Below are 18,382 nucleotides of genomic sequence, written 5' to 3'. Positions count from 1 at the left end.
AGGTGTCAATGATTAAAATAGGTGTTCATCTGTGCCTGTGTGTCTTCGACCGGTATTCAGGCTGGAAAGTGGTGTGGTTAAATGCATGAAATTTGTGTGTGTGTCATATGACTTGGTTTTGCTCTCAATGCTGTTTGAGGTGACTTGGGAGCTGCTTTGTAAAATGAAGAATGAGTATTGTGTTCCAAGGCTGAGCTTTCCAGGTTGTAGTCATTATTTAATAATTTATGGAATATATAAAACATTTAAGGACACATTTGGCTCGCTGGTATGAAAGTTTAAACCCAATTTTGACTTTTTTTTTTGTGCTAGAAAAGAGCATCTTAAAACACTCTTTTCCAGGTACAAGTGGTCAAGGCTGGAAAGGATGGAGGCATAGCTGGGACAGAATGATGACATTCGTGTAAGCTCTGGTGCCCACTGGAGCTTAAAATGTAGTTCTAGGAGGGTGTCATATCTTGCAGGTTGAGATTTCTTGGAAAAGTGATGGGCTTCCCCAAGCAGACCTGCAGCAAGGAGGAGTGTGAGTAGCTTTGGGACACCTTAGCCACCCTTTCTCCAAGGCTGCAGGTTCTGTAGAATATGACATAAAAGATCTTCCTTATCATTTTTTTTCCCTAGTTGGTATAATTTTGCCAGAGTTAAGGGTCTTGGACATCTTATTATACCTCAGTTAGTTCTGCATAACATTTGGGATCTTTTAACTGTCCTTTTCTCAAATTGTCTGTATTCAGGAAGTAGGTATGTTGGGTTTTGAGTGGTATGGATAGCGCTAGAGTATAATCAGAGTTTTTAGCCAGATGGTCCTACATATTGGAGTGAACTGGGTCTAGATTCATATGAACTATGACTTCAGTCACTTAGTAGGAAAATAAGATGCGGGTCTCTAAGACCTTAGTGTTTAACTAGTACAGTCATATAGTCAGTTTAAGTTATTACTGAAAGCTTTTCTACTGAATCAAACTAACCTGCTCAGTTCCTACTGCCAAGCTTACTTTCACAATTGGGAGGAAGTAGTTAATTTTTTTTCCTGGAGTTAAAAGCCATTCTTCTGAGTCTAACTTACATAAACGTTGTGGAGTTTATAGCAATTATGCTGGGCTCCTTTCTAAGTCCTTCATATCACTAATTCTGTCATGTCTTTGCTCAGAAATAACCATATTTAGAATTTAGGCTTTAGATTAGGCACTGTTAATTATATGATACAGTATAATGGTTTTCAGTTATGGGACTGCAATCTGGTTTTCATATGTGTACTTTAAACATGTATTGTTGATTTAAAGCCTGAAATGTACATGTCAGAATACACTGGATTTTGGATTTTTAACTTCTTGAAACAAATTGATTTGCTGTATGCTTTAAGATACTACAGTTGAATCATAATATGACACATTCGTAAAGTTTACACAGTCCTTGTGTGAGGAAAATACCATGAAAACTATTCATGGTAAAATTAGTAAAGGCACACATGCAAGAATATGCTCTTGGAACACAAATATGTGACATTTTATGCTTTTTTTAAATGGCAGCAATTAAAATATTTGTTTCTGTGTGAGGCTTGTTAAGATGTTCTGTCTTTTCTTTTAATTATTTTAATTCAGGAGAAGAGCCAAGAGGGTAGTTTGATACTACATATAATCTGTTGTAAATGTGGACTGCAGCCAAAAGAAGTCTTCTCATTGCTTCTGTTGATACTGATCTGATGATTGACGTTCACTAACTGGATGGAGGATTGCACACTAAAAAGAGGGGGAAAAGTATATTTTGTTGAATCAGCAAACTGAAGCAACACACTCAGCAGCTGTATGATTACCAGACCTGGTGCAAAGAAGGGGATGGGACAAAACTGTAATGGTGAAAAGTGGGGTTATTGCTTTTGGCAGCAGCCCACAGTTGCACCACATTAGGTGGAACGCGGAGAGGGGGGCAGAAGCTTTCTTACAGAAAGCGTGTATTAAAATCCCCATGAGGTCATGGGGATTTAAATAGCTCTATAAATTGTGATGTGCTTTGTGAACTTATGGTATTCATTTAGCTCAGGTCGTAGTGATGTAAAACGTAATAAAAAAGAGCAAAGATGTCAGCATAGGTGGTGGAAGACTTCAGAAGTTTATTCAACATTTTGTTACAAGCTAGAAATCCAGGCTGTTAATTAACCTGGCATCTGTAAAGGAAATCTTCTGACCTGATGGCCAGCAACGTAACTTCCAGCAATGTCACACTGGAAGTCTGAAAGACTGTGAGGCTTTCAGAGTTCACAATTCTTTCAAGCAGGAATATCTTTTTCATCTGACTTTTGTGGTGCATATAGCTTGCTACTGGCCCACTATAAAATCAACTTTGGAAATGTTCTTGTTCATGTTGACTTAATGAGTTAGCTGGAAGAAATTACCAATAAATCTTTTTTCCTAGAGCAAGTTAAGAGAGGGGGGAAAAAACCAGTCACTTTGAAAATCAGCTTGCTTCCTGAAAACTGGGGTTTTTATATACAGGCATACATATGCACATGTATGTATGCATACATATTTATATATGTATATATGGAGACACACACAACTTTGGCAATCTTGTTCTTAGTCATGAGTGTCTTCCATTTTGGATGAGCAGCCATATCCTGAGTTTTATTCAAATTGATAGGTCAAGTATGGAAAATAATTTGTCTAGAGAACTTCAGGTTCAATTTCAGTCTTTGAGGACAGAGTTGGTTTTGCTTCTGTCAAGAGATGCTTTCCTGTGGTCACTTTCAGGATAAGGAAAATTATCAATTGCAGCTATTTATTTTTGTGAAATTCTGCTTGAATTCTGTAACCACAATGGTTTTAAGGACCATTTTGGATTTTGTTTCCAGGGTCTAAAGAAGATTTCTACTTGACTCATGAGATAATGCGACCTTTCTTATATCCAAATCTTTGAGATCAGAAGAAAGGAAAATTTCATACTCTTGATGTCAGGTAAATTACGTAATACTATTGAAGGCAGACATTAAGCAGGCTGGACAGAAATGTTTAAACAAGAATAAGGGATTTGCCTGCATTCAGGTCACCCGTTCAGAAAGATTAATTGGAATTGTGATACAGATTATAGAAATTAAGACCTCTTTCTAAACGAAATTGTTCTGATTTCATTGGAAGAAGCAGCTTCAGGGGTAGCATGAAGTTTTGTTGCAAGCTTATGTGCAGTGCTCTTTCTCTTTGTGTAGCCACAGTTAAAACTGTGGTTGTATGCAAAGTCTGTGTAGTGAAAAGTGGTTTGGCATGTTAACAAGTCAGTGATTCCATCTTTCTCGAAGTTATTGCTTTTAGCTGTGTTGTTTCTGTGTGAAAATTAATCTTTATCCGGCTCGATTGTCTTCAGCTTGAGAGCTTCAGGTATTCTTAAAATTTGTTGGAAGCAGATTTAGTAGCACCCTTGTTCATAATAATATCACGAATCTGCTGCTCATATCCAGGAAAGACTAAATCAGTGTTTACCAGAAACATGGGTCTTGACTTGAGTGCCAGTGGTTCTTGCTGTAGTGTTTTGACAATTTCTCTGCCACCTCTGCTACAGGGCGTTATCCTCTGATGGAAATGTAGGTCAGCCTCAGCAACTTCAGGGTGACTCTTGGTCTTATTTCAAAACTGTTTTCATCCGTGATTTGAGTAGAGGAGTTTTTGCATTGCGCATAGCTGTACCTCAGCTTTGTTACATTAACTTTATTGCAGGCTATAACTTATGGCAAATGGACAGGTGAACGATGGAGTACTGACGTTTTATGGCACTGCACCGATATTCATCAGATATCAGTAATTAAAGCCTGAAGTTTCATGAGATGAGTTCGGATTTTCTGATTTCTTCTCTATCGATCTGGCATTAACTTTGGTAACCTCAATAGAAAATAAATGTGTATTTTCAAGTCTAAGAATACTGATGCTTGCTTCCCAGAGACTCAGTATGTTTTAATACTGAAGAATATGCTGTTTGTACTGTATCAGTAATATTAAACAGATTTATTATAGAGGCTGTGCTGTGTAGCATTTCCTCAAAACTTCAGCTCTATCTTGATTTTCAGCAAGACTTGGATTATTCCTTTATCGATTTTAAGATCTGGGATGCAGTTTATTTATAACTGCAGCTTTTAGTTATAACTGTTGTTTGTAGCATGCAAGATAAAAGATTGTACTAAATTTGTAAGATGACTAAATATGTTTCCCTCCCTGCCCCAATCTGTTGCTAATACAGCTTTCAAAAATGCATTGGCACTGCATTATCATACTGCACATACAAGCTCTCGGCTGAGCTCTTCTGGGATTTCCCAGTTGAGCTGCTTAGTGCAGAAGGGATGCTTTTGCTTGCGTTCCATCTCTGTCCTTTTTCAGAGTGCTCTGGGTTGTATGCTCTGGGCTAGAAAACAAGGATTGCATGCATGTTTTACTGCTGTTAATGTTTTTGAGCTACTGTAAATTATTGGTCATACCTTGTTCCTATGAAAGACTGGTGGAATCTAGGAATAAAACTGATATTTTTGTGATTAGGGAAGTATGAGTGGCCTCATTTTGAAAATTTCATATTTTAAAAAAAAACCCAAACACAACAGTTTTGATGTTACTTGTCCTCTCGTTGCTCCTCTGTGGAGAATAACCTGTTGGCAACATCAGATCTGCCTTGTAGTATTTAGAAATTTAGTGTTTATTTCTAATGCAGAATATAACTATAACATCATCTTTCCAGAAAATGACCTAAAATTTTGTTCATGTTTTGCCTTAGTGAATGAGGTTTTCCTTATTATGTCTCACTGCATAAACATTATGGCAGTGTATAATTGACCTCTACCCTGTTGGTAGCTTTTTTGGGGGGTGTGATTCTTTAACCTATGAAACAGAAGTATTTAAGAGCTATTCGGATATTAAATCCTGTTTTATTACATTACTTTCAGAAATGATTCACCATGACTTTGAAAGCTGTGCAAACAGACCACTGCCAACATTGTAAATGTTTATCTTTCAAGATACGACAGTATTAACCATGTAGCACTCAATCTTGGGTTTTAGGAATAATTTCTAAGTAAATTGATCCCTGAATATAATTTCATAGTATTGATAAAATGCCGAGTGCTATTCTGTAATAAGATGGCTGCACAGTTGCATTTTTTTAAGGTAATATCTGAAGTTTTTGTGAAAGTCCCAACAGTAAAGTGAAAGAGGTGTCATTAGGATAATGAAGGATGGTGTCCTTGACATCTCCTTGAAGAGTTCTTGACATCTCTGTGTCTCAGGTGCCAGTGGTTAGAGTGGTTAAGCCTCAAGAGTGATCTCTGAGTTGAGCACTGAGCAGAGCAGATAGGTATCAGAAGAATTTCTCCTTTTGAGAAATTCAAATGAAGGATAGCATAAAATCACCTGGTAGATTTCTTCTGTCCCTGCAATGGTGAAGTATATTTTTCTGATTCCTTCACTGGCATAAGAGAAGAGAGAGGCTTCCAGTTCTGCGAGTTGTGGAGGAGAGTTGAGAGTATATATTTGTGTGGTAGGAAGTGCAAAAAGAATTGTTGTCTTTCCTTGCAAGATTGTGCTGAAGCAGCAATTAAACTCTGAGATTTAATGGCTTAATTTTATTTGGACAGAATTGCCATACTTGATGTCTCTTCTGGTTATTTTTGTAGTGTCTCATGTGGACTATTTGTACCCTGGCCTGAAAGAGAAAAGAGGAAAGCAGTTTATTCAGAGGCTCTTCAGGTGCATTTGAAGTAGCATCAGGTAGTTTTCAAGTAGCTATACATAATCCACTGAAAAAAATTCTGATATTTTTTTTCTGAACATCTCCTAATCTAAAACATGCATCTTCTATGTAAGATTCAATTAGCACCTTCACAAACAGTCGTGATAAAGGAGAAGCATAACACAACTCATAGATGCTACGTGTGTTTGCATATCCCCTTCCCCCTTCAAATCTAGGGATAATATGCTTGATCAAGATAAGATGAGAGCACCTGAAGACCAGCAGAAAGGAATCCCAGCCACTCCAGCCGGCAAGTCGGCTTCATCGGAGGCCCGACTTAAATGCCTCCATGCAAATGCATGTGACATGAGGAATAAACAAGAGGAGTTAGAGATGTGTGCGCGCCGGCGGGGCTGGGATCTTATTGGCATCATGGAGATGTGGTGAGATGAATCCTATGACTGGAGTGTTGGAATGAAAGGATACAGGCTCTTTAGGAAGGACAAGCAGGGGAGACGAGGAGGGAGGTATTGCCCTCTGTCAGTGACTAGCTGGGAGTGCATGAAGCTCTGCCTGTGGATGGATAAGGAGCTGACCAAGAGCTTATGAGTCAGGGTTAAAGGGAGGGCAGGGACAGATGATGTTATAGTGGGAGTCTGTTACAGGCCACCTGACCAGGAAGACTGAGTGGGTGAGGCATGCTCTAGACAGGAGCAGCCTCACTTTCACGAGCCCTGGTCCTCATGGGGGACTTCAACCACCCCGATGCCTGTTGGAGGGACATCACAGCAGGGCAGAAGCAATTCAGGAGGTTCCTGGAATGCGTTGATGATTACATTCCTTCTCCAAGTGATAGAGGAACCAATGAGGAGAGGTGCTATGCTGGGCCTTGTTCTCACCAACAAGGAGGAGTTAATGGGGAATGTGAAGCTCAAGGGCAGCCTTGACTGTAGTGACCATGAAATGGTGGAGTTCAAGATCCTTAGGGCAGCAAGCAGGGAGCACAGCAAGCTCACTTCCTTAGACTTCAGAAGAGCAGACTTTGGCTTCTTCAGCGATCTGCCTGGTAGAATACTATGGGATAAAGCCCTGGAGGGAAAAAGGGCCCAAGAAAGCTGGCTAATATTCAAGGATCACCTCCTCCAAGCTTCCAACAAAGAGGAAGTCAGGCAAAAACACCAGGAGGCCTGCATGGATGAACAAGGAGCTCCTGGACCACCTCAAACACAAAAGAAGAAGCCTACAGAGGATGGGAGCAAGGAAATGTAGCCTGGAAGGAATACAGAGAAATTGTCTGAGCAACAAGGGATCAGGTTAGGAAAGCTAAAGCCCTGATAGAGTTAAATCTGGCCAGGAAGATCAAGGGCAACAAGAAAAGCTTCTCTTGATATGTGGGTGATAAAAGGAGAACTAGGGAAAACATGGACCCTCTCCGGAAGGAAACAGGGGTCCTGGCTACCTGTGATATGGAGAAGTCTGAGGTACTCCATGACTTCTGCCTCAGTCTTTACTGGCAAGAGCTCCAGCTGCACAGCCCAAGTCACAGAAGGCAAAGGCAGGGACTGGGAGAATGAGGAACTTCTCCCACTGTAGGAGAAGATCAGGTTTGAGACCATCTAAGGAATCTGAAAGTGCACAAGTCCATGGGACCTGATGAGGTGCATCTGCAGGTCCTGAGGGATCTGGCAGATGAAGTTGCTAAGCCGCTATCCATCATATTTGAGAAGTTGTGGCAGTCTGGTCAAGTTCCCGCCAACTGGAAAAGGGGAAACATAGCCTCCATCTTTAAAAAGGGAAAAAAGGAAGACCCAGGGAACTACAGGCCAGTCAGTCTCACCTCTGTGTCTGGCAAGATCATGGAACAGTTCCTTCTGGAAACGATGCTAAGGCACATGGGGAAAAAAGGAGATGATTGGTGACAGCCAACATGGCTTCACTAAGGGCAAATCCTGCCTGACTAATCTGGTGGCCTTCTACTATGGGGTTACAACATTGGTGGATAAGGGAAGAGCAACTGATGTCATCTACCTGGACTTGTCCAAACCACTTGACACTGTCCCACACAACATCCTTGTTGTGGAGAGACATGGATTTGATGGATGGACCACTTGGTAGATAAGGAATTGGCTGAATGTTCTCACTCAAAGAGTTTTAGAAGGGCATGTGGTGATAGGACAAGGGGCAATGGTTTTAAACTGACAGAGGGTAAATTTTGGTTAGATCTAAAGAAGAAATTCTTCCCTCTGAGGGTGGTGAGGCACCGAAACAAGTTGCCCAGAGAAGTTGTGGCTGCCCCATCCCTGGAGGTGTTCAAGGCCAGGTTGGATGAGGCTTTGAGCAACCTGATGTAGTGACAGGTGTCCCTGCCCTGTCAACAGGGGGGTTGAAACTGATTTATCTTTAAGGTCCCTTCCAACCTAAACCATTCTATGATTCTATGGTTGTGGACTTCTGTTTTAAGAACTTTTGTAATGGATTTAAAACTTTGAAATCAGGCTGCAGGGTGTTGTCTCTGACTAGTAGTATTTATTTTTCTGTTACTGTTCCTTAGCAATGTTATACACATATATGCTGGGATCTGTCTTCCTTCCTATGTTCTTAGTCCATTAAACTTAAATTAAAATTATGAAGGGTTTGGACCTGTTACACTGCCCAAACTCTTGGGGACATGGGCTTAGGAATAACCATGTAGTTATAATGGACCAGGCCAAAGTATTCTGAGTATGTGATGCAAAAGTGCAGAAAGGTGAAATTCTATGAAGAACGTGTATGAGCATTTTAGAGGTCAGAGCAGAGTAATGTCTTTATAGTCCTATAGCTCCTTTGTAAAACAGCTTTTAGAAGTATAGCTTGTAAACTTATTTTTTTTTCCCCACACCTGATTTTGATGGGGCATTGAAGATCTTGGATAACTAATTTTATTTCCTAATTACTTGAAAGTAAGAAATGGAATATTGGGGAAGAATACAAGGCTAATGCAGCTGAAGGTGGGGATTTCAGTCCATGAGAGGGAGACTTGCTAGAAAAGGAAGAACGTTACTATTTTGAGCATTGGAATGAGTACATCAAGAAATGTAGACTAATGAGGCTTTTTGTCTTGATCATATATTAACAAACTAGCCTATTCTTTTTCAGTGACTTTAGGTAATACAGCAGTAAGTCTGTTTATGTTTTAAAAGTCTGACAGTTCTGGGGGGATTCCACAATCCAAATAATATGTGGAGTCACGTTAGCCAAGAGTTTGCATGATGTATGCCATAGATTAAGGAAAGGATGATGCATCCCGTGTGAAGCAGACATTCTTGGCTGCTGTTTGGAGTCTTCATTAAATTACTGGAGGTTGTATGCCTTCCTAATATTATGCACTCAATTTTAAAACTGTGTGAGGCATGATACAACAAAAGGAACATAATGTATTAGTAGTGAATTAAAATTCAAATTGTTCTTAATTCATACCCTATGTGTCATACCTCTCATGGTTATGTTCTGCTACTAATGTTGCATAACTGTTGGTTGAAACTGATGCTTTATTTTAAATTCATAGTAATGCCTTTATTGGGTAATTTGTTTTCAAACAAAAGACAAAAGGGATTCTTAATTTAAATGTTCGTTAGTAAGGGTAAAACATGAGGCTTTCATAGAAGGCTAATGGTCTAATCACAGGTGTCAACTATTCTATTTATTTGTCTTATGTTCTGCGGCAATATGTTCCTAGGGGAGAAGGAGTATATGTCAGTGTTGTCAAAATTTAAGACAGTGTTTTTTATTTATATGTATTCACAAAAATTTGTACAAATATAGCTAAAAGACACCTGAAACGAGTATTAAAAGCAGATATCATACCATTTATTCTTTCCTTTATCCTGCTCGGATCAATGACTTTCTGGAATAATTTCACACCAAACAGTTTATTAAGAATAGCATTCAAAAATTTGCAAGCCAGTTTTGTTATGAAACACCCTTGTGTTACGCATGACAGCCGGTCTAGATTGCTCTTCAGTTTTTACCCCAGAAAAGGGTTGGTCTCTGGGGATGAGAATAGGCAAGTCTCATTACAGAAAGGAGGATGTTTACCTACTGCAGGACAGGGCAGTGGGAATTCCTCTTGGGGGAAGTGTGTCCCCAAAAATTTCTGTATGCCTTCCTCCTAATGCTAAAAAGTTCCCCTTCAAAGATGTTTCTTAGATGTATTGATGTATTTATTTTTCAGACAGTGCAACGGTTTATAAACATGGTAGTCACTGATCACTTGGCTGGCTTTTATTATACCAATTCATTGATTTGAGCTCAGTAAAATAAAGTATTCTGTAAAATCATAAAAAAAAGGCAAAGGCTAGAGATGAGAGGTTTCGTATTAAGATAGTAGATCCTGTGGCCACCCCAGCAAAATATTCCTGGTGAATGACACATCGTTACTGCTTTTTACAGAGAACTGCTAACAGTCTTCTCAACTTTTTTACAAATATCTACCAAAAAGTAGAGGAATGATGAGTGGATTTGTATTACAACTGTATCTGAAGGTCTACAATCAGACACTTATTTTCTGGTCTAAGGAGCAGTGCAGCAGAAGGAATGAAACACTGAGAATGTGGATTTAAAATAGCAAAATAGGCTGAACAAGTGACAAACATGGGGGAAAAATTATTTGGCTTATGATTGAATTTTCCATCTGAAATTCATAGCACTTTTGTGAAAAGCTGTTTTATTTTTCAAGTAATACCACAGAAATAACTTTATCAATTGTCATGCTTTGCAAGTTTTTTTATACGTGAATTAAATCAGAAAACATAGGGGTATATGACTCCTTTCCCTAAAGATTTTATGATGTTCACTTCAGTGTGGTAAGCAATTAAATTTGGCCATAATTGTGTAATAAGTCAGTATAATATTGAAGAGGGATAGTGCCTGATTCTGCTGCTTCAGTTCTCAGAAGTGAAACCTGATTCCACAGAAGCTCTTCCAGATATTTCTTGAATTGTACCTGGACTTACTGATCTTTTCTGGGATCTCGATGCATATTGGGCTTTTGTCACCACCTCAGAGCTGAAATGCTTATGTTCTGTGAGAGCTGCTCTCACTTAGGAGAGCTCTGGCTAACCAAGTTATCCAGCAAACAAAATATTTATGTTGGGAACCCAGTTTTGGCTGATGTTCCTGATGTCACTGTTTTTTCCAAAGGGAAGGGCGGGGGTAGATGCTGACACCATGATCCTGTATTGGCAGGCTGTTCCTTCAGTATTGTTCTTAGGTGTTTAGGGTAGAGGATATGCACTACATACTTCTCAAGCCCTCAGACAGAACGGCTGTTAAGGTCATAGTCATAAATACCTATTCACATATTTTAATAGCATTTAGATCAGGTTACGTTACAGCGAATTGACTCAATAATTTCGAGATCTAAGAAAAGCTTTTTTTTTTTGTTGAAATGAAGCTCCATTGAATATGTTTCTTTTTCTGCTTCAGTATTTTCTTTGTGTTTGAGACCTGCATGTAGCTCTCTAGCTTTGATTCTTAAAGGACATAGTACCATCAAATCTTTATAGAAGTTTCTGCGTGTGATTTTGAATGTGCAGGAGGAACAGGTCTGTGCAGAGAACATTTAAAATTTGCTTGGTTATTTTTTAGAGCAGAATTGTATTTTCAGAATTGTAAGAGCGTTTTATGTACAGTGAATTGATTTTTCTAGGAGATATTGAAAATATCACTAGTTTTAAAACAGTATTGTGAAGTGTGAAATGTTGGCTGCATGTGGGGTTACTTGGAGTGGATGCCATATTTTGCATAAATATCCTGTATATGCTGTTAGGAGAGCTAAAGCTATGATCTTCCATGCTAACTTTGGAATGTGAATATAATTCTCTTTTAATTTAAGAACCATTATAGCACTTCCAACATTGTATACAATGAAGAGAAAAAACCCTCTTTGTGTAGTGTAAACACATTGAATTATGAAATATACTTAATTCACCAGTATTATAGGTAGTGTGCATGTAGTCTTGGATTTTTCCAAACATCAACTGTGTCCAGAATTCTTTCCCTCTTGCCCTCTGAGAGAATGCAGGCCTAAATTAGGGACTTGGACTATTGTATCTGGGCATGCTACTCTTCACAAAACAGGGGTAGTGGAAATAAATAATCTGTTATCATCTCTGTGTGCTAGCAGTGTGGATGACTCTTTCATTTCTAGAATTGGTTATTGAATTGAGGTTCTCCTTTTTTAGCAGTAGGATGGAATACATAGATGTAGACATAAAAGTCAAGGTGGTTTTTAGGTAAAAATATAAATCTATGCACCGTTTGCTCCTTTATCATACTTTGCATACAATTGATATATCATGAATATTAGTATCGATACAAAGAAATAAACCTCAGAATTGCAGTTCTAACTGAAGGCTTGACCTTTACAAATATATGCCCTATATCTGTTTATAGGTGTAAAACGAAGGTGTATGCAGACAACCTTCCCACGACAAGCGTTGTCATTGTTTTTCACAATGAGGCTTGGAGCACCCTCCTGCGAACTGTTCATAGTGTGATAAACCGGTCACCACGACACATGCTGGAAGAAATTGTCCTTGTCGATGACGCCAGTGAAAGAGGTAATGATAACATCGATGCCTTAGCTTGCTGCTCTTATTACCTCAAAAATTGAGACTGACTTTGTGCAGGCTTAGCTCTCCTCAGCAAAACACAGTAGCTGGGGTAGGGAAAGGCAGAGTGAGCAACGCCTGTTTTGAAATACAGGTGGGTCATTCTCCATTGAAAACTAGTGGAAGTTTATCTGTTCACTTTTCTGTTGATAGTGTGGAGTTTGAGTTTGTTGGTGGGTTTATCCTATTACAGCTTTCATGTTTTGCACTTGGAATTTTAATGCGTTCCTAAAGCTTGAGGGCATTTAATACTTGAATCACCTGGGGAATAATAGGAAAGGCAACTCTGTTCCTCACACACATCCAAATTTACCATCAATACCACCACTAAACTTGGCGCTCAGTGGGATTAATTTTGATTATTCGGTTCCTGGGAAGTTGAAATTCAGTGCCTATGCTGTAAGATATTCCACTTTTTAATAACTAGTGCTCCAGATGAAAACTTCATGCTACGGAATGAAACTTTCCATGTGTAATGAAATTAATAGACAAAACTTGCAGTTGTTTTTTTCTTAAAATAAAATAACTTTATTTAGATTTTACTATTTTCATATTTTTTGTAAAGTACAATATAGTAGAAATAAAAACAGTATTCTAGACAATACTTGATATCTCATTTTGATTAATGGTTGATATTTGGCATGTTCCTTGCTTAATCTTCCTTGGTGGTATGGGTTATAAAGTATAAATTGAGATTTTTTTTTTCTTGTGTTTGTAAATGAAGATGCGAGGGTATTATTGGTTTTTTTATCTATATTTTTATATTGAATCATCCTTTTTTCTATATTTCTACATAGAAAATTCTGCAGTAGGACTATCTAGTAGACCACTAGAAAAAAGTCTTGGCAGCCAGCAGTTGTACGCTGCTATCTGTATCAGCAGGAATTCCCATGCTTTAGCCATGGCAGGGTTTTACACCCAGCATGCTGTCGTCTGTGCCTGATGCCTCTGATTCCAGTGTTGCAAAATCCATATTCTGCTGCTTATGGTAATTCTAACTTCAGAGTGACTGTTGTCCAAACAACAAGATGTGTTGCAACAAGATCTGTGTACGAAGACAGACACTAGATTTCAGATCATATAGTCTAAGTAGCATCATGGTGCATGGATTGCAATGGTTAACAGGATGTTTTATGATAGTTAGTAACCATTACAATGGTCAACAGGAGTTTTTGTAGCTGAAGAACTTTAGGAGTGAATTTTTGTACTTCATATCTAATGTGGTAGAAAGTAAGAGTTTCTTCTTCAGGTTGCACGTGCATATGATGCCTTAGCATATTGACTGACCTCTTCCAAACTGTGTAGGACTAGAATACAGCTGGTTGTGGAGTAACTGAGTAGATTAAAGAAATATCGTATCACCTGACTGAGTTGTGACCAACTTGTTTTACTAAGGAGCATAGCTCATGGCACTCAGATTGTGTTTGCACTTGTATCAATCTGTGTTCCTCTCCTCTTTCAGGCACCCTTGCTTGCTTTTGCTTTCTTACCTGATACTAACTATAACTGCTTCAGCCAATTTCAGTGCAAATTTGAAAGAAGGGACGGAGGCCCTAAATACAATTACACTTTGGCAGCAGAGGAAGAATGCCCATGCAAAGGGCAAGGCTACAACATAAATGTGTTCCAGATTAGATGAGAAGTGTGATGAACTTTTGCTTTTAGAAAGGCACAAGATCAAATTTTCAGTGTTTTCACTTGTGGGGAGTTTGTAATAACCCCCACAATTTCTTGTCATTTTTCAACCTTTATATAAAGTTCCAGATCTTTTTTGTTCTAATGCATGTGAAACTGCTCACCTCTCTTGGCATCGTTCCCAGGGAACAATCCTCCTTTTAATATAGATGCTGATATTTGGATTCTGAATGCCTATACTAGGTTAATGTACAGGTATATGCTTCCTTAATGGAACAGATATTACATTTGTTTTGGTTGGTTAATTTTTGTGCACAGACTCATTCTAGGAAAACAAAATTTATTGCAAGTGTGCTCTGTTTCATTTGTCAAAACAGTCCTTGGCACTAATTCAGATCTGTGCTAATGATTAATCATGACAAGTCATCTTTCAATATGACCTAGAAATAAAAAGCAAGCTAATATTAAAATAATGTAGACATAATGTTTCTTATGTTTTGCTCCTCCAATTTCTGTTTTAGAAAAAAATCAATTTTAACATAGCAATAGCCATGTCCTCGTTATGAAGTAGAATTACAGTTCAGTCAAAAAGCATGTGGCTTTCTCTAGATTTCTGTTTCTGGGTTTGGGTTAGGTAATAAAAGCAAGGTAACTTAATTCCAGGCTGAAAGATGTAGCATTTCAGACTTTTTTGGTATTGTTATTGAACCTGTTTCAGTATTTCGTTTTGAAGTCTGCGATCTTCATTTTACATCACTCAGGCATCTTTTATTTGTAGTTATTTTCAAAAATTACTGAAAGTTTTGTTTTGTTTTCCAAAAACTTGTTATGGTTCCAGCAAGCATACTTTTACATTAAATGAAACAGAAGGGTATGATGCCTGAAAATTTGAAGGATTTAGCATATGCTACTTAAGCATTCTGTTTGTGTTGAACTAAAACAGCAGACTTCCAGAAAAAGAAAGTGTTCAGCCTGAGTAGTGTATTTTGAATTCTAGCATCAGAGTCAATTTAATTGGAATGAAGTAAGCATTCAGTCTGCCTGAAGCACACTTTGTACCTGCTAGTGTTGTGCTCATAGAAGAATGAGTTTGCATAATATCACACAATTATTTACACTGAAAGAAAAACTTTGGAGAAACAAGATGTATCTGTAACGTTCTCTAGTTACTGATCAGAATTGCATGTTTTGATCTTTATTTTTTTAAAAAATAACAGGAGAAATCAGGATCAGTCAGTACTTAAAACTAGGTCAGCACTGAATAGCCAACCATGGTAGGCAAATTGCATCAGGATGGAATACACTAACAGAAGTTAGTTATACAGATCAAAGCAATGTAACCAAAACTACATTTCTGCCAATGATGCCTTATAAAAGTATTCACACATCTTAAAACTGTGTTTATATCCTTATATGTGATAAATCTGTGTTTTGCGGTGGTCTAGTAAAAAAAATTGTTTGAAACTTAATTTTTCATTTAAATGCATATAAATGTGACTCAGAAATAGAATTGGCAAGTTGTTTTTCAATTTATGCACTTACTTGACTTTAACTGAATATATTTACTTCTTTGGCTTTCTTAGCTCTGCTATGCTACAGAAGATACTCTTTAAACTGTCCATAGTCCTAGGTAAAAATATGCACCCTTTTCCATACAGAAAAAGTTCGAAAGGAATATCTAGCAGAAAGAGTTAAATGAAACTAAAGTTATGCCTCTGAAAATACATGAATTATTATTGTTCCCAAGTAGAAGTATTTGTGTTTCATTTGGGGCTTTTTTTAAATATTATCAAAACCTCACTATCTGTTTGAAGTGTATGAGACAATGCTAAAAACTTACTCAGCTGTCGTCCTGGGTCGCTTGTAAACAACTAACTCTGTAAGGCATAAAAGTTTTCATCTGAGTGTTTAATACAGGATTTAGTATAAATACGACCAATACGTTTGTATAGAAAATCATCTGTACAGCTTGATTGTGGCATTTCTTGTAGGCCAAAATGTATTGCATGCATTGAAAGGCTATTCAATTTATTTTTTTTTTTTTAAGAAAAAAAGCAAGTCTTGCATTACAAGAGACTATTACCAGTTTCTGGATGGATGACTAGTCCAAAATTCTAGAACTCTGGAACAAACTTGAACTAAAGGAGCAGTTTGTGAGGGATGTGTATTGCTCTAAGAGATAGTGCTCTGTGGGGAAAATATGCTGTTTCAATGTGAGCATTTAACCCTAACTGCTGGTAGCAGAGGAACACCAGAAATATTAGTGCCTAAGTCGTTTTCCATGCTTTTGCAGGGAGGAAGCATCAAGCTTTACCTTTTTGCTGCTTCTGCTGAATTTCTAGGAATATTTTAAGGGCACGGTTACTGAATGTCTGCACAATGTTTTGTTTCTAGGAACACTTCCTTCTGAAGTTCTTCTGAACAAGATGATAGCTCATGAGAATGTTTTTACGGATGTGGTTAAACATGGAAGGAGGACTGGTTTTAACTCTATTCCCTCCATAGTGAAAACACTTCACCTATCCCTGTGATTGTTTCTTAAGGAAAAATATTGGGAAAGGACTTGAAAAAGTAAATTGAAATTTGAAATATTTTACAGAGAAAATATAGATAGGATGTCAGATTTTTGTATGCAATTTGTTGACCATGATTTTCTTTGATGTAACTTTTTGTTTTACGCTAGATCTTGACTGGCCACAGTTACTGCATTGAAATCTTTCTCTCTTCCTCCTGGCAGAATTTTACTATTCTGTTAATGTAACTGTATTCAAGAGCCAAGGTCACAGCCCATAATTCATTCAACTTTAAGTGGTTAGAACTACTTTAAAAGATTATCGACGCTACACCTGAAATGAGCAAGTCACAGAAATCAACATGTTCCTCTTGCACATGAGATGGTTAGCATAGAGAGAAGTGCTTCACAGTTGTATTCTCCTTGTGTGTATCATGGAATCCATATACATTAAAAGTAGAAATATTAAAGTTAGTGGCTTTGGAAAGCTGCACTGTAAAGAGATTATATTTCCTATAGACTCAGCCAAATGATCTCTGTGCTCGACCCCAAAAGACCTGCAAAATATTCAGACATGTATACTCGGTTTGTACTAATAAACATTTATTTGTTTTAGCCTCTGTTAATATACACAGTAAGAATTAACTTACTTTGAGTTTCTCTGGAGGCAAACACTTAGGATCTATCAAACTTTCAGGCTCTTCTAGCACAGTTCAACTTTCAAGATGTGTTGGAACTTATTTCTGTGGGTTTTAGTGACAGTCCAACAATGCACAGAAAAAAATGAGAAGGCGATTAGAACTCATTCATCCAGTGCAGTGGTAAGGAATGATAATCACCCTCAGATCAGCAATGCCTCTTGAGGTTTACAAAACATCCACTACGAGTTCATGCGTGCTTTTTTCTCCCTTCAGTGTCACGCTTATTCTTGTATGAAGTACTTACTATCTTATGCTATATCCTACTTCAGGCTTTGCACTGTTGTGGTACAATTCCCATGTGCTTTGAGTGTATCATCTAATATATTCCGTAGCTGTGTTATAAGACTATTTTGCCTTTTTTACAGATTTGAAATCTGCAAGTTATTGCAGAAGTCTGTTTCTGTGACTGTCAATTGCATTCTCCCTCAATTCTTTGTTCTTCCTGTGACATCATCCATCATAGTCTAATTTTTCATGACGAGTGAAAACTGTGCCTGGCAATGGGAAATTTGTTAGTTTGGCAACTCTTTGTAATGCAAGTAATTTTGAGTCTCTAGGCATATGGTAGTCAGTCATGGCTGTTGTATTTTGAATAATTTATTCCTCAGCTAAGCTGAGGTTTGGTGATACAGACACTCATTTATGAATAGCTAATTTTATTTTAGTTTTTAGGTGTTAAAGTGATAGTTTAATAGAAAAAATATTAGCCAGAAAAATCTAGAGAAATCACAATTGAAAACCGGATTTGATCATGTTTTAAACTACTTGCAAATAAATTATCTGTAAATTACATTCCTGTAGGAGGTAATTCATTCTGTTCAGCTAGTCGGATCATTTTCTGAGTTTTCTTGGTAGAGAAGTGTTATGTCCAAGAACATATGTTTTTGAAAGTAAGTCACATCTAGTCCGTAATTAAAACTTGCCTGTCCCATCTGGTTTCTGTGTCAGCATTCTACACTCTCTTCATTTTTGTGTTTCCCATAATGAAGAAATGAAGAGGAGGGGAACTTCCTGCTCTAGCAAGTGAAACACATGGAGAATGTGGAAGGGCATATTGTGAAGTGTAAAATAAGCAGCAGAGGAAACTAGCTGAGAAAGTAGGAAAAGGTAGCGAAGAAATGAGGAATTCTCTAAATTCATGTCTCCTCATTAAAAAAAAAAAAAAAGGAAAAAAAAAGCTGAATTGT

At 37.8% G+C, this 18,382-nt stretch overlaps 1 protein-coding gene across 1 annotated transcript in view; it reads left to right on the top strand.

The window, feature by feature from the left end:
• Window positions 1-18,382, top strand: part of GALNT1 (polypeptide N-acetylgalactosaminyltransferase 1) — a 67,666-nt gene that overhangs the window by 29,524 nt on the left and 19,760 nt on the right. Inside the window, exon 4 of the mRNA XM_009982358.2 lies at window positions 12,130-12,296. Coding sequence (XP_009980660.2) covers window positions 12,130-12,296 — 167 coding nt within the window. The remainder of the gene's footprint in view (window positions 1-12,129; window positions 12,297-18,382) is intronic.

This window comes from Tauraco erythrolophus, chromosome 3, assembly GCF_009769465.1.
Source record: "Tauraco erythrolophus isolate bTauEry1 chromosome 3, bTauEry1.pri, whole genome shotgun sequence".
NCBI lineage: Eukaryota > Metazoa > Chordata > Aves > Musophagiformes > Musophagidae > Tauraco > Tauraco erythrolophus.
Note: the sequence above shows the minus strand (reverse complement) of the source record. Positions and strands in the feature narration are given on the sequence as shown.